At 33.1% G+C, this 17,537-nt stretch overlaps 1 protein-coding gene across 12 annotated transcripts in view; it reads left to right on the top strand.

Annotated features, from left to right (window-relative positions):
* Nfi (Nuclear factor I) overlaps positions 1–16,458 on the top strand; it is a 40,797-nt gene extending 24,339 nt beyond the window's left edge. For all 12 annotated transcript variants that reach the window (XM_077399382.1, XM_077399378.1, XM_077399381.1 and 9 more), the window contains 4 exons: positions 10,386–10,573; positions 10,991–11,353; positions 11,539–11,773; positions 11,868–16,458. In XM_077399382.1, the coding sequence (XP_077255508.1) occupies positions 10,386–10,573; positions 10,991–11,353; positions 11,539–11,773; positions 11,868–12,103 (1,022 nt within the window). In that variant the 3' untranslated portion in view covers positions 12,104–16,458. The remainder of the gene's footprint in view (positions 1–10,385; positions 10,574–10,990; positions 11,354–11,538; positions 11,774–11,867) is intronic.
* The last annotated feature ends 1,079 nt before the right edge of the window (positions 16,459–17,537 follow it).

Here is a 17,537-nt window from a genome sequence, read left to right as displayed (position 1 = left end):
TTATATACATCATATATGTAATATATGTTATAAGCAAAATTATTAGTCTCGGCAACTTGAGATGTCATCAACGTGACCTGAATGAAAAGTTACTGAAAATCGGTCCTGGTATAGGGAATGTGAATTAAAAATTATTATCTATAATTGAATATCTAATAGATTTCAGAGAAATATCAAAACAAAGATGTGATGCGTGTGTGTATTACATTTTCGCAAATGATTAATTGAATTATAGGGAAGAAGATTTTAATTATTGCAGCAATGTTGTTTTTATATATAAATATAAATGATATGTGTTATCTGCCAAGTGCATCAAGACGAGAGCAAGGAATTCTTTTTAAGTTTATTTCGAACAAATTACGCAAATTTGTAAAAAATTTGGAAAAGTAAATCCTTTTTGAGTTCATAACGATTACCTGTGTTATCTGGATAGGGTGTCTGATATAGGCGTAACACTGTTTTGTGGGTAGGTAGAACGTGATAAACTAAATAGAAAAATCCTCTATTATTTTGTGAGTTTCTTAATAATTAATGAAATTAGTGAGAAATTAATTAATAAAGATCTGCGAAAATCAGCACTATTGAACTCGTCGCTGAATTGCGCGGATGCACATTCAGTTGCGATTCTTTATTAATCAATTTCTTATTAATTATTGAGAAACTCGCAAAACGAAAAAAAGACTTTTCTATTCAGTTTAACCTGCTCTATCTACCCACGAGCGGTGTTACACCTATTATCAAACATCCTGTATCTGTATACTTACACATAGATAGCTAATCTATTACACATATATTAAATCTTCTTAGATATAAAAAGAAATTATATTTGTTCTCTCATTATTCCATTATTAACAATTATTTGTTGGTTTTTTAAATATAAATAATGAAAATATTAAGAAAATTTATTCGATTAATCTTTAAAAGTACAAATAATTAACAAGATCTTTTTTGTTATACCATTGAGCAGCACTTATGTCAAGAAAATTTAAAAAAATTATATTACTATAATGACTGTAACGTTCTTGCTAACAATAAGATATGTCTTGGGATTATAGAAGAAAAGAAATGCTGTTACAGTATTATTAAATAAATAATTTTCGCACATTCTCTCCCACACAATTATATTCATATATATTTTGATATATTACGCATCATATACTGAGTGTCTCACAACTCGCTACTCGTAATTTTAATGAATAAAACATATTTCTGAGCAAAAAATAAGACAAAAATCGTAAGGCAATAATATCAAGACTGTAATACTTTTTAAATGGGAAACATTTATACAGTAGACGAATCAAGTAGTCTAAATTTTAGGCACTCATGGACGGTACATCGTAGTGATGAAAGATGCTTTTGCTCTTGAAGTTGTCTGTGACATTTTATGAATATTGATAATTTGTTATATATATTATTTTTAATATCCTATAAAAAATATTTTTACGTGATTACGATTACCAGCATGTACAATGTACTTATTTTCTATGTTTAAATATGACTCAATTAATGACTTCAACATTGTTGTATATGTAATAACTTTACTCTCATAAAGAGTCGATAAGAGTGCAAGAACATCTTTATCACTGTGCACGTCCCCAAACGTATGAATTTTAGATTATCTGGTTTATCTTTTGTAAATGCTTCCTATTTGAAAAGTACCTATTACAGCCTCGACATTTTTGTCTCATTTTTTGCTCAGAAATATGTCATTAAAATTACGATCGCAAATTGTGGGACATTTTGTATATCTTGCATAATTATATACTATATAGAAAGTAGAGAACGAGTTCGCTCCGTCACGACGGTTAACATGTAACGATCGTAGAGTAAATCCTATACGTGTAATCGATCACAAATAATTTTCGCGTTGATCTTTCGTCACATTGACGAAGCAGATTTATCGAGTTGCCAATTTATATGTCTTGTCTGTGTCTTGAAAAACGTTTTCCATCTATTAACCTATCAAGTTATCTGACTTGTCTACCAATCAACGACTATCTTAATGAAACGCGTTAAAAATGACGCGTCATGATGTCTGTTTCAGTCTGACCCTGAGCGTAGAGAGAAGCTCGCTAACTCGACTAAAAGGTACTTTGTGACTGGTTATTGACTGTTGTCTTTTCCTCTCTCTATTTCTCTCTCTCTCTTTCTCTCTCTCTTTCTTTCTACATGTATATGTATGTATACACACACATACACACAAACATTTTTACGCACGTGACTGTTTTATTGTACGCGCATACACATACGGGATAATTATGTGTTAATTGCAAGACAATGGGAGATTTGTAAGTCTCTGCATATTCTTAGATTCTACGCTTGCGTATCTAGCACCATATCGTTTACATTTTGCAATAGATATAAAACTGATATGATTATTAAAGTATCTTACATAATCAATGTCAAACTTATTAATCATTTTCAATTACCATTTTATTTATTACTTTAATAACAAATATGCTTTCCATCACGTGAATGTACATGTATATAGATCGAGATATGTCAACGAAATACTTGTGTATCTGGAAAAGCTATATTGAATTCGTTCATATGGGACGTGTCAACTCTCGATGAAAATAGAGTATTTTAAAACTAGTATTTATTTTTTACGAAGTATTCGTAACCAAATTGAAAATTTGTTCTGGATTGGTAGGTGTCTGTATCGTATAGTCGTAAAAATTGTAAATGTCATTCCGTGCATTCAAAGTGTATCCAAATATTTGCGTCACGCGGAATTCGCTACTTCACGAATTGTTATATATGTGCCGAACCTCTCTCCGTCGTATTCTCCAATATTTTCATGAAGGGGCAAACTCCGTACAATTTTGCTGTATGTACAATTTGGCTGATTTTTGCAAATACTTCCTGGATGTCGTGGTTTAGTTCGGTAAAAACTCATAACTTTGTATGCGCATGGACTCGTGAATAAATGTTCTGGTACGCTCGTATTACGAGAGTCATACGCTTTATGATACTATTTTGTAGTCCTTATCGAGATGCGGAAGAGAGAGATGGGGTGTCGGTGAGACTTTTTAGAAAGGCGGAATCGAAACGCGTCGAGGTTTTTCCTGCGTACGTGCTCTTACTTTCGCGCGCGATGTCATCATCTAACACGAATGACATTTTTTTCTCCTGCTCTGCTATCGATGTCGTCAGGACAGTTTATCTGCCTTCATGTACATGTGTATCTGGAATATTGGCGCGAATAGGAAAGCTTATCACATCTTACGAACTTGAGTACCTTTGTGTCATAACGTTTAGCAATTTTCGTATTTCTCTTTTTTATCCCTGTATGCCTGTTTGCCTTTTTTATTCCTCTCCTCTTTCTTCTTTTTTCTTTATCCCTCCCCTTCCATCTTCTTTTTCCATCCTCTTCTTCTCTCTTTCTAGAATTACTATGCAACTATTTTATGTTATTATTGTTCACGATAATTGTTGTATATTTTTAATTAAGTGTTTAGGGAAGGTACATTAAAGAGCGTAGTAAATTACCACCATAAATTTATATTTTATTTTTTTTTCTTTCTCTTTTTTGTTTTTAATTATATTTTTATTTACATATTCTTTTCTCTATTTAATCTTTATTCATCTACACATATATTCTACATCCATTCATTTAGCTATACATATATCTATATCCTATAATCTTTCCATTTCTCGTCCACTTCTTGTAAAGCGTTATCGCGCTGAACTTGAAAATAAATAAAAAAATTAATTTTATACAATTGGACTCTCTTTGAGTTTCGCGTAATTGGAATGTCTGATTATTGACGCATTTCGTCAATAGTCAAATTATTGAAACGACTACACGGAATTCAATGTACAAAGTATGTGAAATTGCTTTATTTAAATGTTTGTTCCGACGTAATATCCAAAAAGTAATATTGGAGGCTGGCCTAGTGCCTACTAATTCCAAAGGTTTTTCTATGGAACTTAATCCCACTCGATATCATCAAATTCCACATATTCGGCACATCACTTCACATTTTTCGTTTTCTAATAAATACAATTATGTTTTTATTTCACTCATGTTAATTTCCGTTATTTTGCTTTGTTCTATCTTTTTTTTCTGTCGCACGACTAATTACTTAGATTTTTGATGAGATAATTGAAATAATTTATAGACGTGACGAGTTTAAAATATATTTCTATCTAAAATGTAAGACCAAAATTTTTTTTAAAGTTGAAAATGATGCGAGATGCAATAGAGATGGAATATATTATTTAAATCAGTGAATATATATTATCAGTGAATATATTATTTAAATATATTATATAAAAATCTTATGTTTGATTATAGAATTAACTTACTGAAATATTTTTGATAAGCGCGCTTTATATTTCTTTATGTATAAGCATCCGTACGTCCGCCATAGTAGTAGCAGTATTTTCTGTTGTATCGTCGCGGACGTCAGATTATTACGTAAATAAAGTAAGCGCGGAAACATGATCTTGATCATCTTTTATTTACAATAATGTCAGCCCGTAATTCTCCCAACTTGTGTCATCGAGACATGTCCAGATTGAAATCCGAGACCGTATGTAAGAACAAGATATATGAGAAACGCACTTCTGATGATATACTACAGGATGTTTCCTAAGTAAGTACAAAAAATTGAAGGGGATATTCTGTGGCTTGTTTTAGAAAAGGTCCTATAAACATATGTTCTAAACTGTTTCGTTTTCAAAATACAGGTTTACAGAAAACGTTTAAAGATATTTTAATCAAATTTAGTATGCGTACATGTGATATTAAGAACCATTTTCCAGCACCGATGAAACATTCCCTGATCTATTAGGAGCGTCTTTGACACCCTGTATTTTGAAAACGAAGCAGTTTAGGGCATGTGTTTATAGGACCTTTTCTTTCTAAAATAAGTCACGAAATATCCCCTTTAATTTTTTGTACTTACTTAGAACACCTTGTATATGTATACATATATGAAAAACAAATCCCGTTATTAATATACATATATACAGTTTTTATATATATATATATATATATATATATATATATATATATATATATCGTTTTTTTAGTGCTGCTTAAATACTAAAGATATTTGAAGAACAAAGTCGTGAAGTAAAAATTTATTTATTTCATATTATATGTGATGGCTTTTCATGCCATGCTTTTTGTATGTAATATTGTATGTAATATACATATATGTATATATACGGTATATACATATATGCCAATATAATATTAGTAAGAATAAAATAAAGAATGTGAAAAAAAGCATGGCTTGAAAAGCCATCACATATAATATGAAATAAATAAATTTTTACTTCACGACTTTGTTCTTCAAATATCTTTAGTATTTAAGCAGCACTAAAAAAAAACATCCTGTTATTGATTCCTGTTAAACGGGAATCGAATAATTTAAACCGAAAAAAATCGATTAATTTAAGATCCTCTGTTTATCAGGCAAATCCTCCTTAGAGCGAGAAATCCGCCTGACATCTGATTGCGACATGGTAAAACGCTTGCGCTCCTGGTCGCAAGAATGTTATGTTTTAGCACTAACGACAATATATATATGTGTTAGATCGATGTTGCATATTGTGTTTCTTATCTATACACATACATATATATCCGCCTGCAGCTATGTGCACGAACATCGTTAATGCGGTACTGTAATATCATTGACTGTCGAGCCGAAAACTGATCGTCCTATCATCTACTTACTTTCTTTTGATAGTGTTGCTGGTAACAAAACGAAACGATATTTTCCATTCGATTCTATTGCACACGTGTCATAAGTTGAGTAATAATCCATTCATTGTGAGTGTTTTTTTATTCAGCTTATTTCATCGCATATACATACCAAATGTACATATACATAAACATAAATATATTAAAGAAAATCAATTTATCAATATTAAGATACATGTGTATGTGTTTTACACACACACACACACACACACACACACACACACACACACACACACACACACACACACACACACACACACACACACACCCACACCCACACCCACACCCACACCCACACCCACACCCACACCCACACCCACACCCACACCCACACCCACACCCACACCCACACCCACACCCACACCCACACCCACACCCACACCCACACCCACACCCACACCCACACACACACCCACACCCACACCCACACCCACACCCACACCCACACCCACACCCACACCCCCACCCACACCCACACCCACACCCACACCCACACCCACACCCACACCCACACCCACACCCACACCCACACCCCCACCCACACACCCACACACCCACACCCACACCCACACCCACACCCACACCCACACCCACACCCACACCCCCACCCACACCCACACCCACACCCACACCCACACCCACACCCCCACCCCCACCCCCACCCCCACACCCACACCCACACCCACACCCACACCCACACCCACACCCACACCCACACCCACACCCACACCCACACCCACCCCCACACCCACACCCACACCCACACCCACACCCACACCCACACCCACACCCACACCCACACCCACACCCACACCCACACCCACACCCACACCCACACCCACACCCACACCCACACCCACACCCACACCCACACCCACACACACACACACACACACACACACACACACACACACACACACACACACACACACACACACACACACAGAGCCTCATTCTTCTCACATATACTCACACGTATTGTGACTCTTATTGATATAAATTAAATGCCCGAACTACAATAATAAATCATCCCGAATTTACGATACGTCTTTTGGATATAATAATTATCACTATCAGATTATGGACTGGCGATTATCAGATTAGGTGTTGCTTGTCGTTATCACGCACGATTTGTGCGACGAATGTTTTACTTGCTGAACTGGAACGATTCAGTAGTATGATCGAGATTAGCCCGACTAGTCGGAACAACGCTTGCATTAAATATCGAGTTGAGAATCGTGTAATCTTTTTTTTTTTACTTTAACTTTTATTATACAGTCGACTTATTTCTTCTCTCTTTTTAATATAATTAACGTAATTGCAATTAAAATGGTAGTAATATTTATATGAGGTAAACAAATGGATTACAGAATAAAATAAATATACTATAAAATACTAGTTTTCTGACCTTTTTTTTTACAAAAAAGATATTGCAATCTTAAAAAAGAAAAATAACAGTTAAAAAATAATGATAGATTTTACGTTCTCTATATTTAGTATATTTTTATTATCTATGTATATGTAACGTCATATATATTATATGTATATTTTTTTTATAAAGTTCTTTGCCTGTCCGTCTGATTCATCTGCCTGTTAACGGCTGCCTTATTCAACTTAATAAATATGCTACTTAACAAAATTAAAAGTAATTATTTCCTAAAACTTTTTTCTATCACATTTGGAAGCATCGTCCGTATTACATAGTAAAGGCAGATATAGTGGTTAGAACCGGGTGGATAAACAGACGGACGGCTTTTCTTGCTAAAATGCGTAGTACGGTCTACCTAGCAAGCTAGTTGTTGCTGTCTGTCTGTCTGTCTGTCTATCTATCTATCTAAATATCTATCTATCTGTCTGTCTGTCTGTATGTTTGGCGATCTGTTTTGTTAATCTGTTCTTTTTGTCTTTATTTAACAACCTCCACGTAATAACCGACGATACAGTCTCGACGCGGCTCAGCGATCCAAAGCAAATCTTTATAATTTTCAGAATTAACATTATTTAATATCGGAATTAATATTCATTAATTAATCAGAATAGATTTCATTCTAGGCTACTAAAATGACATATATAATATATCGTAAACTTTAATTGATAATGTGGAAGCAAATAACATGGTTGGCGATGAAAAGTTAATGATCGGGATCTCTTGCTTCCTTCATATATTTTTTTAAAATGGTGTTTTACATTGGTTGTATCTAAAGAATACAAAAAAAAAAACAGAATGTGCGTCGGAATTAATATCTTCAATATATTCATTTTTATACAAATGAACAAACGAAAGATAAAAAGCAAAATTCAAAAGTTCTCTGAAAGAGACATATTTTTGCGTTAATACTTTTAATAGCGAAGACTGCCATTTAGATACAAATTTCATTCAATCGCCTTTGATGAATGACATTCAAGGAGCGACCTATTTGATGGTTATTAATTACGTCTCTCAGCCGAAAATAGATGTAACGATCGATCGGTCGAGCCACGATCAAGGCTGCCGTCTAAGCGTGCACTATATGATTTAGTTTCATCTCACACACTCGATATTGTTTCCATATTACTCACTGTCACACGGCCAATGTTCTGAGTATGTCGTATGCTGGATGGATTAATTGACTTACTTAATTGATCAACATTCGATTCGCGTGGAATATATTGATTAAACGTTTATGCCCTTTCCGTACGGTACTACCTACACTATTATCGTTTCGATGTTGGTGTTGTTGTTTAATATATATATATATATATATATATATATATATATATATATACTCTAATCATTGTATTGATGTTGATGTTGTTGTTAATTTGATGTTTTTGATGTGTTGTTTAGTCGTTGTTATCTTGCTGTTTGTTTGATGTTTGCACTATATTGTTGCACTTGGTGTGTCCACGTACACACACTTACATACGTATATGTATATATCTCTTATCACGTATTATGCATACACGTATTATCTATGCCGTGCACTAAATAAATTACTTAAAGCGCCATTAAAAAGTTTATACCATATTCATACTATATCTAATCACACAGATATTTATATATATATAAATTATTTAAATATCACATATTAAAAAATACACCTTATCTGTTATCGTATAAACTAAATTAATAGCATTGATAGTATTAATAGCACATGATTGTTGTAACGCGATTGAGAGATCTAATTGATGATCTACAACCTAATTTTAGTTTCTTTCAGCAAGATTTACTTGTGTGTGTATATATATATATATATATATATATATATATATATATATTATTTTAACAAAATATTATTACATTTCGATACAAAGCAACGCGATGGATTACAAAGCCATAACTAATTAACTGTGACTATTGTAACACGCTATATATTTTAACTCATATTATATTAAAAATGCAGTATTTTATAAATGTACATTTCATCCATTCGGTCTCACGCTTGGAATGCATCATCCAATGCATACGTATATGTGTATGTATGTACGTCATATATGTATATATATATATATTTATGTACAGTGTTCCAGGATTATCGTACTTTCTTCATCTATAAATTCTTCGACTAAATCACCGAGATCGATGTTTCTAAGCTCCATTGACAATTTGATGGTATATTCGATTGTTAAACCGACCAATGAGAATTGTAGGAATTTAAGAGAAATTGTATTTTTTCTATTTTAATGGCCAAATGACCAGAAATATTTAGAACTAAAAGTAGTATTCGAAATTTATTGAAGAATTTGTGATTGAAAGAAGCTGCGATAGTTTTGGAATATAATCTGTACTGACGATATAAGCCGATCAGAATTTGATCGGCTCTGTATGCGTCACTAAAACCACCCCCTAACAAGCTCATGGTAACAACGACTTTTCTGCCCTTATCTAACTATCCATGTATTTATCTATCTGTATATTTATGCGTGTGTTAGTTACGAAACTGGGCTAAGCTACAATGCCGTCGAAAGAAGAAACGGTATATACGGGGAGAGATTTAATCGAATATTTTACTTTCATTAGCTTAATACGTTTTACCTTTATATACGATTCTCTCTATCTCCATGTGTGTAACTTATCTCAATTTTAACTTATCTCAATTTCGTGATTTGGTATAAACACGCGTACATATATGTGAGCGTAATTGAATGCGATTTATTATCATAATAAAAAAAATTAATATTCCTATATTAAGCGAAGCTAGGTGTTGTAAACACAACTAATTTGTACAACAAACATTATTACCATGCAATTGTTCAATTACACGTTACTATTGATGATAATTAAAATGATGTAAAAAAACAATAAACGCAATAATCTTAGATAAAATAAATTTGCACGGAGCCGTCAAATAAATTGGACAAAATAATTTTGTCTTTCGGCAATAGGTGAAGACTCGTTAACGACTTGTAATTCGGAAGAAAAATGCCGTTTTTGCGTATCGCAAAAGAGATCGAAACATTTTTTGTATGTGATTTTAAGATAGGATTTTTGTAAATAGGTCGCGATATAATGTATCATCCAATTTCGATCAAAAAGAGAGACAAAAAAGAGAGAAAGACAAAGGTTAAGTAAAATAATCTTTTTTGCTCGCGAAGGTAAGGAAAGAACAAGCGTTAAGTTAAGGGGGTGGTTTATCATGACATCGATGTCGTTAATCAGACCAGATGACCATTGGGAAATGTGTTTCAGGATTGCATTCGCCTCACGAAGGACTAACCGGTGGCTCCGGTCAAAGTATGCCTGGACTCGCTTACTATCAGCCGGAACATCCTGGATCTACAGGGGTAGTAAAGTATCCTGAGAACGGACATGACACTCTTTCAGACTTTGTGACATTTGTCTGTCAAGAAGCCGAAAATACCCAGCAACTTTCCCAGGTACCCTTAATATAGCGAACATTTAGAATTATACGCGATGTTTCGCAAACGTTTTATGGATTATATGAAATATCTCTATCGTTTCTGCAATGACAAAAATTCCACAGCGTCTTCTACTTTTCGCGTTTTATTTTTTAACAGCAGAGTCCTTGATTCGACATTTTTCGTAGCAAAAGTATCGAGGAATATCAATATATATCGCAGCTTTCTAATCTTTAGCATATCGTACAAATCTCTTGTACAAATGAATCTCTTGTACAATATTAAACTTTAAACCTGTAGTAAAATCTTTTTCTTCGCCAGTAATAATTAACAAAGGAGATGGTTTAATTCGTCTCTAACTTGAGGAACGTATTGTTAAAGAGTTTAGAGTAATACACAGAGAATAGGATGCTATGCGTAACTGATTACTTTCAGGCGCAGCTAACCGGATCACGCACCGGTATACAAAAGTTCCCGCAGTATTATCCGAGTTCGATGTTACCGCCGCCGCCACCTGCTCCTATGGCCAGACCAGTGGCGATAATAAGATCGACGGGTGAGCTAGCAGCGACGACCGCTAACTCGCCACCAACATCGTCCACGTCACCCACGGATCCAGCCGAGCTAGGGCCTAACCAGGAACAGATGACCGCCGCGGCAGCGGTCGGTCTCGTCGGTTCCGCTTGCCAGAATTCTGTCGAATCCGCTGGACGAAAGAGTCCCGCCAGAATTCTCGTTACGCCGCATACCACCAGCAGGGAATATACATTTGCTCATTTTCACTCACAACCCGGACAGGTTAGTGAAAATGAGCCTTCTTATACGATTCCTTTCTCGTCTTGTCGAGAATTCAATTTCATCTTTATTGTATTACAGTCGCTCGCATTTCATTCTTTGATTCTAGTCTAAGTATTGTTTGAAAGTATATGTATCATTGTTGTGATCTACTTTCGTTTTTGTAGCAAATCTTCTACTTTTTGTAGCAAATCTTCACGTATCCGACCATTAGCTCGATGTCTGGAGTAATTTCACCGACTAACTTGTCTCTATTCTCGTCTCCTGTGTCGGTAACGAGACCGGTAGCCACTCAAAGGTCAGTCTCTAATGTCCCACCGCGTTGGAATACCGCGCCATTTATCAATTTGGAAGACGATTACAACATGATCGCTCCGATCATCGCTGGGACGAACAGCGAGCCACCTGCCGCCATGGACGAAGGTGAAGCTAAATTCAATGTCTTTACCAACATTGAATAACGATATTAGTAAGGTATATTTCTTTTCTTGCTTAAAACAAAAATATATTGTTTTAGAACGGTATTTTCATCCTGTGCATACGAGTGGCGTAGTGGATAAAAATGGCAGTGGTAATTTAATAGGCAACGAACTCGGAGTAAATACAGATCCTGCGTCGCATCATCACCAACAGCAGCAACAGCATCAGCAGCAGCAACAACAACAACAAGTACAGCAACAGCAATCATCTTCGCAACAGCAGCAGCAGCAAGTAATGGCAGATAAATCCAACGGACCCAAGTCTCCTCCGTGACAGTGGAGTCTGAGAACGGAAAGTCTCGAAAGACTCACAAACCCGTCGTGTTTGTCAGGATCGGTACTTAGCGTTGCATATAATAATTATGCCGAAGTCACAGCTGAAGCCGAGTTCGAGAGTAATTGTCAGGAAGCTATGCCTCGTATTCAATTACGTGATTTAAACTTGCGGAGAATAGAATGCTTAAGAGTTCGATCTTAATCTATATATTACAAAGTGAGAGAATAAGAATGCTCTTTTCGAGGAATGCAATTGAGAAAAGAAGAGGTTCGTTGATTCATATTTATCAGAATGGATTAGTACTATACAAAGTTTCATATTGTGACAACCTAACCAAGTATTTTATAGTATAGTTTATCATGCGGTAGAATTCGCGACGCTTAGAATAGCCATAAGTTAACGTCGCCGTGCATGCCTTATCCTGCTCGAGAACAGAAACTTGTCTACGTACAGTGTCTTACAAAGAAATATTGTTCAAGCTATAATGTAACGTATTTAGATAAAATGACAAATTTAAAGTTTCAAAAGTTGGTACACACAAACGGTTGGACACGATACTACATGATAGTGTGGAGTATTGTTTTGATCTGTAGTCAACTACATAAACTGCACTTGTATCAATCGATACACGGTCCATGAGTTACAAATAATGGTCTAAATCGTTTTCATTTCTTTTCATTTCTTTGTCTCCTCACCCTCTCTCTTTTTCTCTTTCTCTTTTCTATAGTTTTTTTATGGTTCGAGATATACAAATGAGAGTAACTGAGTTCCCTTATTCACGCTATTTAAGCAGTCCTTTTTTAGAAGATCGCGATCGCAATTGTATCGCATTGCAATACGGTAATCTTCTAGTGCTGTATTATAATAAAAAAAATCGTTATTTTTATAGTAAAATTATTGTGATATACCCGCAAACACGTTCTTTCTAATAAGTATAAAATTATAATACTACTTTGTTTTCGATAATGATACTGAATGGAGGTGTGGAAGTCGGGAAATTTTTTTATCATATACAAAAACGGTAAAAGCGTTTATTCGGCTCCCGCAAGCGCAGAATACTCCTCTTTGTCGAAAACTTTTCGAAATATTCCCATCTGCATATTTTGATATTCGTTTAACAGTGCAATAAAAAGCAATATGCTTACTCTTTGTATGTCTGTGCCAAAGTTTTATCTCTCTTTCGAAAAATTATTCTTTTACGTTTATTTCAGAACTTGCGCCACAATTTTGGAGCACAAATACATACACGAATTTCCGTGTATTTCTCTTTTATAGAGTTTATTGTGTATTGCGTATTAAAAGTATCGGAGTAAATACGGATGTAGCTTGAACAAATAAAATTGGTTATCTCGTGTATCGCGTATCAAGGTATGTATGAATAATTCATGAGAAACGAATTGGTAACACACATGGTTCATCCGTCGAATAATCGAACCATGTATAAAAGTTTTCCGTGCCAATGATACAGCACGCGTGCGCACTATTCTCTCTTTGAATAACAATATTATTAAATTAATAACGGATTAACGCGAGAAAAATGTTGGTGGAGATAAACGGTTCTACTTTAGAGATCCGTTAAATCCGTGCAGATTTGCTGATTTACGAACGCGTGATATTCGATAGTAAATATAGCATCGTCGCATAATGCTCAGGCTAGTACTAATATTAAGGAAGAAGAGAGCTAATGATAACTAGTCATCAAGGCTGCTAATTAGAGACAAGATGGATATGTATCGTTTAGTAGCGGATTTTAGACGCTTAATTATTTAAATATGTTATCGGCGATATCGATATACATATATCGAAAGAAGGAAACATAGCAGTATCGCATTCAATATAACAGTTATTGCGAATAAAATTCGAATTTTGTATAAATTTTGTTTTCGGCAATAATGAATTTTGTGGCAACAAAATACATCGAAAAAAGAAATGCATAAAATATGAAATTACTGCTACAGGTTTACTATATTGTATATAAAAGATGATACTTGATTAATTCAATAATAACTAAAAAATGTTTGTTATTTATTTTATAATTATGACAAGCAAAACGTTTTTGGTATATATTCGTAAATTGATCAAATATTTCAGAATTAATATTCTTAATTTATAAAATAATTTTCTTCTTTTTTACATACAAGTGACAAAGAATATTCAAACTCGTTTTCGTTATCATCCGTAAACAAACGAATGTAAATGAAATAATGAAAGCATTTTATTTACGTGAGCGAGATGTTATCAATTTTATGTGCATTATATCCATATAACAAAAAAAATCAGTTATATATTAATATTATATTATTTAGATTATTTGTTGAAACAAACAACCGTACGTTTTTGCGTTTTTTCTTTAATGTGTTCCTTTTTTTAGTTTTATTAACGTTTAAAAATTCGATGAAGATTTATTGAGGAGATTCACGGTAGGAAGAGAAGAACCATATTTTAAAAATTATTTTCAATCGAGTGAATATTTAATCCAATAGTACAAATATTCTCTTTTCTAAAGTTTAACACGATATAAATCGCATTAAATCTCACCATAATCATAATATCTCTTGAAACTTATTTTGTAATATATTTTAATTAATACATTTTATATTTATAGCACGGTTTTTTAAAAAAAAAAAAAAAAAAAAAAAAACGTAAATATGGTGGATAGATCATAAGGCAAGATTATAAGCCAAACGTTTGCGAATGTAGTTGAACAAATAACTTTCCATGTGCTAGCGGCACATATAATTGTTTATCTTTATCTTTATAATTATTTATCCATCATTAGAAAACATGGATTATTTGATTGAATATTCAATCTCGGTTGCTAAAAATGGAGAGATAATTCTACTTGTCTATTCCAAATAAGTCAATTTTATTTGATGAGAGTTGAGATATGAAGTATCAACTTTAAATTTACAGTCATAAATAACATATGTTATAAAGTTTCCTCGCGAGAAAAAATGCGCGAAAAAAGTGCGAGTGTGTGGACGCATGTTTAAAGTGGAAAAATCGAAATAAACCCAGCGATAGAAGATGAGAAGATGTGAAAAAAAAGGAGGAGGGGAGCACTGTATTAGAAGAAGTAAAATATTTTATTATTTGAATCATGAAAATAAGATCACAGATCGGCAAAATGTTTTATTTCCTTGGTTTTTCCCTCTTTTACTAAATTAAAACTAATGTTGATCCTTAATTAAAACATGTTATCATTACAATTTTTGTAGTGACTAAAAGTGTTGGAAAAATAATGAAATTGATGATGAGGAATCCATTATAAAATCCTTTTACCTCTATTTTACATTTTTATTGATAATATTTAGATGTTACGTTGGTTACTTGCTCATTACGTTTGAAATTATATTTGCATTATCTTTATTATCACATAAGATACCTAAGAATACAGAAAGTAAGAACAAAAACAATTGCGTCGAAATTAATAATCTAACAATTTATTGATTTACAGTACGAACAAAAGCTATAAAAGAAATTTAAGAAATACGGGAATTCTACTCAAGCACTATGTCAAGGGTTAACTTAGCTTGCTGATTTTATAAAGATATATTGATTGTGGTGTGTATGAATTCTACCATATATGGTCTCATCAATGATGAGTCTTGTGACTTTTCTATGATACATTTTCTTAATGTAGGATTTGAAAATTATCATTAATTTGATCTAAAAGTCACTAATCATCGATTCTTTGTTCCTTGTAAAAATTCTGCTTAAATTAATCAATAGTATTTTATAAACATTTTACAAGCATTCTCAAAACGTACAATATTGTTCAAATTTCAACGCGTATCTCCTATATTAATAATAAATATCCTGCATATGAATATATGTTTATTAAAAAGAAGAACAGGATTTTCTTAAAAACAGAAACTTACTCTCTGTAATGAATTATACCATTTTTCAAGATAAAAAAGTGTTTAACATTTTGAAAGGTACATATATATATAACTCTACACAGAATGCTACATGTATAACGAAATAATAAGTAAATTTACAAAAAAAGAAGAAAAGCAGTTCAAGTTTTATTGATAAAAACAAAAATACTATTACCTGATTAGGTAACAATAATAAAAATGGACTAATAAGTTCGTAATAAAATTAAATTATTGAATGTTTTTGGTGCAGTTATATGCAATATATGAAATAATATTATTTTTACAATTACTAATTATATTGAAGATTATAATCATGATAAAATTGTTCGATATTATTATTAACATCACAACTAGGCTTATTATTAAACTGCTGCAACAACAACTGTTATTACTAGTGCTACGAGTAGTGCACTATTACTAATTTATTGTTATTAATATTTTGCTATTAAATAAATTATTTTACTAATTCTATTATTACTCTTGTCTTGTACTAGTACACTGTTACTGCTATGTTTATACAATGTTTACTGCTGCTGCCATCATTATTAATATTGACATTTCTACCATTTTTATTATAATATTAACACTATAATTACTACTACTATTATCACTATTGTTATTGCTACTGCTACTACTATTACTACTACTACTACTTCTGATACTACTACTTCTAATACTACGACTACTACTATTAATACTACGACTACTACTATACTAATACTACGACTACTACTATACTACTACTAATACTACCATTGCTACTATTAGTACCATCAACATCAGGACTACCATTAGTACTACCACTCAATACCACCACCAGCACCATCACCACTAACACTGTTTCTGATGCTGCTTCTGTTACCACTACTACTATTCCTGTTCCTCCTGATACTACTACTATTTCTGTTACTCCTGATACTACTACTATTACTACTACTACTACTACTACTACTACTTCTACTACTACTACTACTCTTGATACTACTACTATTATTACTGCTACTGCTGCTACTGCTATTATTATTCTTGATACTACTACTACTACTACTACTACTACTCTACTACTACTATTATTACTATTACTACTTTTAATGATATCACTATTACAACGCTCAATGCTGCTTCTATTATCATCACAAGTACCTTTACTTCTCACACCATCAACACTACCACTACTATCTCCACTACTACTACTCCTGATACTATTACTATTATTACTACTATATATACTACTATTCTTGACTACTACTATTACTACTGCTACTACCACTACTATTATTGTTACTAATATTATTACTATTGTTACTACTACTAACATTACTACTAATATTATTACTACTACTGCTATTGCTACTACTAATATTATTGCTACTAACATTACCACTACAACACCGACTACTGCTGCTGCTACTATTACCATCGTAATATCACCTTCATTACTAATATTTATCACATTACTATTACTACTACTACTATTACTACTACTACTGCTACTACTAACTACTAACTACTAACTACTACTACTACTACTACTGCTACTACTACTACTA

The sequence above is a fragment of the Temnothorax americanus genome, unplaced genomic scaffold, assembly GCF_048541705.1.
Source record: "Temnothorax americanus isolate GAGA-0224 unplaced genomic scaffold, ASM4854170v1 Scaffold126, whole genome shotgun sequence".
In the NCBI taxonomy this organism is placed as follows: Eukaryota; Metazoa; Arthropoda; class Insecta; order Hymenoptera; family Formicidae; genus Temnothorax; species Temnothorax americanus.
The sequence above is the reverse complement of the archived record's forward strand: the minus strand, read 5'-3'. Positions and strand labels throughout refer to the sequence as shown.